At 49.3% G+C, this 6690-nt stretch overlaps 2 protein-coding genes across 2 annotated transcripts in view; both read right to left on the bottom strand.

Annotated features, from left to right (window-relative positions):
* Nucleotides 1-200: 200 nt before the first annotated feature.
* Nucleotides 201-2890, bottom strand: LOC123769340 (collagen alpha-1(VIII) chain-like). Its single transcript, XM_069310099.1, has 3 exons — nt 2666-2890; nt 1667-1704; nt 201-1329 (listed from the first exon to the last, which is right to left on the bottom strand). Exons 1-3 carry the CDS (start codon nt 2888-2890, stop codon nt 201-203), a joined length of 1392 nt encoding a protein of 463 aa, XP_069166200.1.
* Nucleotides 2891-4551: 1661 nt separating this feature from the next.
* Nucleotides 4552-6690, bottom strand: part of LOC138355236 (uncharacterized) — a 34031-nt gene continuing 31892 nt past the window's right edge. The window contains exons 3-4 of the mRNA XM_069310097.1: nt 5364-5834; nt 4552-4920 (exon numbers count right to left, since the gene is read on the bottom strand). Of these exons, the coding sequence (XP_069166198.1) occupies nt 4552-4920; nt 5364-5834 (840 nt within the window). The remainder of the gene's footprint in view (nt 4921-5363; nt 5835-6690) is intronic.

The raw sequence follows: 6690 nt of genomic DNA, 5'->3' as shown, positions 1-6690 counted from the left end.
CTGTTTATAACGATAACAACAGTTGATTAGGAGTTTTCATGCTTGTAAACTGTTTAATAAATGTAACCAAAGCCGTCAAAGATTGAGGAAAGATATACACGTTCGTAAGTACTTGCGTAACTGCTTCGTGAATCTGGCCCCTGGCCACCACTGGTCCGGTATGTTCACTATACTTGGTTGGTGGTGGTATATTAACTACTTCACTGCATGTTCACTATATAAGACGCCAGGGGGCCCGGCGTGTGGTCGACGCCAGGGGGCCCGGCGTGTGGTCGACGCCAGGGGGCCCGGCGTGTGGTCGACGCCAGGGGGCCCGGCGTGTGGTCGACGCCAGGGGGCCCGGCGTGTGGTCGACGCCAGGGGGCCCGGCGTGTGGTCGACGCCAGGGGGCCCGGCGTGTGGTCGACGCCAGGGGGCCCGGCGTGTGGTCGACGCCAGGGGGCCCGGCGTGTGGTCGACGCCAGGGGGCCCGGCGTGTGGTCGACGCCAGGGGGCCCGGCGTGTGGTCGACGCCAGGGGGCCCGGCGTGTGGTCGACGCCAGGGGGCCCGGCGTGTGGTCGACGCCAGGGGGCCCGGCGTGTGGTCGACGCCAGGGGGCCCGGCGTGTGGTCGACGCCAGGGGGCCCGGCGTGTGGTCGACGCCAGGGGGCCCGGCGTGTGGTCGACGCCAGGGGGCCCGGCGTGTGGTCGACGCCAGGGGGCCCGGCGTGTGGTCGACGCCAGGGGGCCCGGCGTGTGGTCGACGCCAGGGGGCCCGGCGTGTGGTCGACGCCAGGGGGCCCGGCGTGTGGTCGACGCCAGGGGGCCCGGCGTGTGGTCGACGCCAGGGGGCCCGGCGTGTGGTCGACGCCAGGGGGCCCGGCGTGTGGTCGACGCCAGGGGGCCCGGCGTGTGGTCGACGCCAGGGGGCCCGGCGTGTGGTCGACGCCAGGGGGCCCGGCGTGTGGTCGACGCCAGGGGGCCCGGCGTGTGGTCGACGCCAGGGGCCCCGGCGTGTGGTCGACGCCAGGGGCCCCGGCGTGTGGTCGACGCCAGGGGCCCGGCGTGTGGTCGACGCCAGGGGCCCGGCGTGTGGTCGACGCCAGGGGCCCGGCGTGTGGTCGACGCCATGGGCCCGGCGTGTGGTCGACGCCAGGGGGCCCGGCGTGTGGTCGACGCCAGGGGGCCCGGCGTGTGGTCGACGCCAGGGGCCCCGGCGTGTGGTCGACGTCAGGGGGCCCGGCGTGTGGTCGACGCCAGGGGGCCCGGCGTGTGGTCGACGCCAGGGGGCCCGGCGTGTGGTCGACGCCAGGGGGCCCGGCGTGTGGTCGACGCCTCCAACTTTACAACTGTAACGTACGATTATGTTACGTTGTTGGGTAGATTAGATACACCGTGTTTAGTGGGTTTTCATATTTATTTAGTAGTCCTGGATACAGCAGTGTCGCAGACGTTGAGACGGAGCTTGGAGCAGAGCAGAGAGCTGAGTGTGGCCGGAGTCGCGGAGCTCTATGTGGGAGAGCGTTGTAGCTGGCTGCGGTCCTAGTCTGCTGCCTGCTCGGTGTCGAAGCTGTAGCGTCTTGGGGACGATTAGAACTGCCTACGCCGAGTGCTACATTCTTGACTGGAAATTGTACTGTTGTCTGTTCTCATATCACTTTCTTATATTTGGTGAGTACCCCTCACCTTTCTCTACTAGGATAGGAGGATGTGAGAACTGTTACCTGTAATTAGGGATAGGATTATAGCTTGTGTAGTTAGTGCTAATCAGTTACGCCAGTAAGATAATGAGATTATTGAGCGAGTATAATGATTACTCGCTACAGGACTGATAACGAAATCGATGTAAAGAAACTGTTCTAGACTAGGCTTAGGCCTTAGCCAAAACTTTATTTAAATACCTTGTCTTAAAGTTTACATACGCATCCATGATTAAGAGAGTTGTTGCTTAATTAAAGATGTGCCTCAGGGATGTGTGTATGAAAATTTAGCATGGAGCATATTCTAATTGAAGGAAGAGGTTTCACAATGATAACTAGACGCTTGCTAATTCGCAAAGTTAGGTTATAACTGGAGTATACCTGGAGGGTGTTCTGGGAGTTCCTCTACTCCCCGGGCCCGGCCTAAGGCCAGGCTCGACTTGTAAGAGCTTGGTCCAACAGGCTGTTGCTTAGAGTGGCCCGCAGGCCCACATAGCCACTCCAGCCTGGTTGGCCAGGCACTTCTTGCAAGAACTTATCTAAGTGCCTCTTGAATACATCCACCTTTGTTCCAGCAATATTTCCAATGCTTGCTGGGTGAGTGTTAAACAGCTGTGGACCTCTGGTGTTCAGAGTTCTCTGAATGTGGCCCAGACAGATTGATTAATTAATTTTAATATCGACATACATTATGCAGAATAATCCTTGGCAAATAGGTCTAATTAAATATAATTTGAGTTAATAAGATCAGGTAATAAGATCAGAGAAGTAAGCGTGTCTGTGACCACTGGCTGTGTGACCTCACAGGTTCTATACAACAACTTGTTCTCTTACTGATTAAATTGAATATAACCTGGACATAAGCAGTCGTAAAACCTTGACTGGCTTCAATAGGCACCTCCAGCCCTCCTGTGACTTCAGTGGAATCCCAGGTTGTATCATAGCATGTCGTGGTCCAGAGGTAAAGTGCGCAGCTTGGGAGTACCCAGGTCGAGGTTCGAATCCCCCGCATTATGCTCAGATCGAGGGTTCGAATCCCCCGCATTATGCTCAGGTCGAGGGTTCGAATCCCCCGCATTGTGCTCAGGTCGAGGGTTCGAATCCCCCGAATTATGCACAGGTCGAGGGTTCGAATCCCCCGCATTATGCTCAGGTCGAGGGTTCGAATCCCCCGCATTATGCTCAGGTCGAGGGTTCGAATCCCCCGCATTATGCTCAGGTCGAGGTTCGAATCCCCCGCATTATGCTCAGGTCGAGGGTTCGAATCCCCCGCATTGTGCTCAGGTCGAGGGTTCGAATCCCCCGCATTATGCTCCAATTCATTTTATCATAAATCTTTCGACATCCAGGCTATTTGTTTCTGAACAATCCTTATCTCAGTTGTTCTATATACACCAGTCAACGGCCACTGAAGAACATAATTGGTGTGGGACTCTAACATACCACGTAATTTACTGCGTAAATTACGTGGTATGTTAAATTACGCAATAAATTATCATTAGTACCTGTTCTATATTCCCAATAATAATAGGTTATCAAGCCTGAGCCGCATGTGTACAAAGTCAGCCCAATACATTCTGTTTCTTCCGTAAGTAAAATCTGTTTTGAGTGACGTGTTTCACGGCATGACTACTCTCAGGTGTTGTATCTCTTCTAGTCAGCTCATTCAAATTCAAAATTCAAAATTCAAATGTTTATTTAGGTAAAGTACATCCATACAAGGGGTAATACAGATATTGATGAATTTATAGATAGAGCTAGTGCATACAATGCCTAAAGCCACTATTACGCAAAGCGTTTCGGGCAGTTCCTCCTCGCCACCTCCTTCAACACCCTTCCAAACACGAGATGGAATCCACTTTGTGACATTTTAGCTTTATCTCACTTCTAGATGTTACCACTGCTAGGCTTAGGCTCGGCTACAAGTACTTCTGGGAGTTTATTACCTCTACTGATGTAGATTTGATTAAATGTAAACTGTGTCAGCAGAACTATTCGCATACTTTGCGTCATTATATAATGGAATGTGAAAAAATCGCGGAATTCAGAGATAACACCATCAATGGTGTCCAAGAAATGTGTAAGTACTTCATTCATAATGATGTGCTGCCAGGAATCTTAGCCAAGTATCCAGAGTTTGCTGACTGTAGGTGCAGTCTGTACATGACTGTAAAGCTGCCGCCCAGTTTGGTGGGTGTGGAGCGCATGACTGTAAAGCTGCTGCCCAGTTGGGTGGGTGTGGAGCACATGACTGTAAAGCTGCCGCCCAGTTGGGTGGGTGTGGAGCACATGACTGTAAAGCTGCCGCCCAGTTGGATGGGTGTGGAGCACATGACTGTAAAGCTGCCGCCCAGTTGGGTGGGTGTGGTATAAAAAGATTATCGACATGTATATGTATTTGTGTAAATGATTGTATATATATGTACATGTGTATGTAACATTAACAATTGTGTAACTAGCTTCAAAAGATTATCACTTGCTAGCTAAACCAACTAATGGGTTCAGTTCCTGAACCCATTATGTGCCTCTGTAACCCTTTCCACCACCACTCACGGGATGGGTATGGAGTGCATAATAAAGTTAATTAAATTGATTTCTCACTTAACTTTTTTCTTACAAGCCTCAAATACAGACATAAACACTGGATTTCGCCAGCTTCACGAATCAAATGCTCCTCAGAAATCGCCAAATTCGAAATCATCTTTCCCGTCTAGAATTGCGTCATCCAAACAGGCCAGAATGACCTGTAATCCAGCTTGTGTGGTTGAAACATCTGTTGAGTCGAAGTTCAGTGTTCTTGTATTCCTGCCTCAGGCCATCAACCCCTGCCTGCCATCTTAGGCCACCGACCCGTCACAATATACATGTAAACTATTGTCTCTTGGTAACCGATATATCATGCCTCTTGGTAACCGATATATCATGCCTCTTGGTAACCGATATATCATGATTCTTGGTAACCGATATATCATGTCTCTTGGTAACCGATATATCATGATTCTTGGTAACCGATATATCATGATTCTTGGTAACCGAGATATCATGTCTCTTGGTAACCGATATATCATGTCTCTTGGTAACCGATATATCATGTCTCTTGGTAACCGATATATCATGTCTCTTGGTAACCGATATATCATGTCTCTTGGTAACCGATATATCATGTCTCTTGGTAACCGATATATCATGATTCTTGGTAACCGATATATCATGTCTCTTGGTAACCGATATATCATGCCTCTTGGTAACCGCGATATATCATGCCTCTTGGTAACCGCGATATCATGCCTCTTGGTAACCGAGATATCATGCCTCTTGGTAACCGAGATATCATGTCTCTTGGTAACCGAGATATCATGTCTCTTGGTAACCGAGATATCATGTCTCTTGGTAACCGAGATATCATGTCTCTTGGTAACCGAGATATCATGTCTCTTGGTAACCGAGATATCATGTCTCTTGGTAACCGAGATATCATGTCTCTTGGTAACCGAGATATCATGTCTCTTGGTAACCGAGATATCATGTCTCTTGGTAACCGAGATATCATGTCTCTTGGTAACCGAGATATCATGTCTCTTGGTAACCGAGATATCATGTCTCTTGGTAACCGAGATATCATGTCTCTTGGTAACCGAGATATCATGTCTCTTGGTAACCGAGATATCATGTCTCTTGGTAACCGAGATATCATGTCTCTTGGTAACCGAGATATCATGTCTCTTGGTAACCGAGATATCATGTCTCTTGGTAACCGATATATCATGTCTCTTGGTAACCGATATATCATGTCTCTTGGTAACCGATATATCATGCCTCTTGGTAACCGATATATCATGCCTCTTGGTAACCGATATATCATGTCTCTTGGTAACCGAGATATCATGTCTCTTGGTAACCGAGATATCATGTCTCTTGGTAACCGAGATATCATGTCTCTTGGTAACCGAGATATCATGTCTCTTGGTAACTGATATATCATGATTCTTGGTAACCGATATATCATGTCTCTTGGTAACCGATATATCATGTCTCTTGGTAACCGATATATCATGTCTCTTGGTAACCGATATATCATGTCTCTTGGTAACCGATATATCATGCCTCTTGGTAACCGATATATCATGCCTCTTGGTAACCGATATATCATGCCTCTTGGTAACCGATATATCATGCCTCTATTTTTCCTCTTGACTGGCACACTTTCTAATTCCACCTTCCGTAACTTTCAGGGAGATGTTCTACTTCACTTCCGATAGACTTCCCAGCATCCAGATACATCCTATTTCCTGAGATATCACGAGCCAATCCCTTCGTGCCTGTTTCCTGGAAGTTTGCCCGTCACTCAGACAAGTGGAAAGTTGTCTGAGTGACGTTTTGAAAGAGCTTATCTCCTCTCCTCCTCATGAAGCAATCAGGTACCCTTAATGCCGAGTACTCTATCATGCACTGGCAGTCTTATTCTCTTTGTCATTACTTCAATGCATTTGCGTGACTCCTAAGATTAATACTCATAGCTTCGTTCTGCATCATTTCCAGTTGTCTTATATTCTATCTTGATCTGAGCGGCCGTTATATAACAGCAACGCCTGAGCGCTTCATCCTGATTACTTGCTTGCTTGCTTGCTTGTGTGAGACTAAAGCAAGCTGCCAGAGAGAGAGAGAGAGAGAGAGAGAGAGAGAGAGAGAGAGAGAGAGAGAGAGAGAGAGAGAGAGAGAGAGAGAGACATACAGGGTGACGGCGATAGACAGGCGGGCAGAGAGGGAGAGGGAAAGAGAAGGCAGGAGAGAAAGGAAAGGGTAGTAGAAGGGGGAGAAAGGGAGAAGAGAGAGGAGGGAATAGAAAGGGACAGACGGTAAAAGGAAGACAAACATGAAGGTTGAAAACCAGACGCAGACACACACATCTGATGCCCTGGTCGACCCGGGAGCTACTGGGTATCACACTTACTATATATATGTACAAAAGAATACCTGTTCCAAGGTTGGAGGTCAATCACTTGTCTCACA

Source organism: Procambarus clarkii, chromosome 66 (genome assembly GCF_040958095.1).
Source record: "Procambarus clarkii isolate CNS0578487 chromosome 66, FALCON_Pclarkii_2.0, whole genome shotgun sequence".
In the NCBI taxonomy this organism is placed as follows: Eukaryota; Metazoa; Arthropoda; class Malacostraca; order Decapoda; family Cambaridae; genus Procambarus; species Procambarus clarkii.
This window is presented reverse-complemented; position numbering and strand designations above follow the sequence as displayed.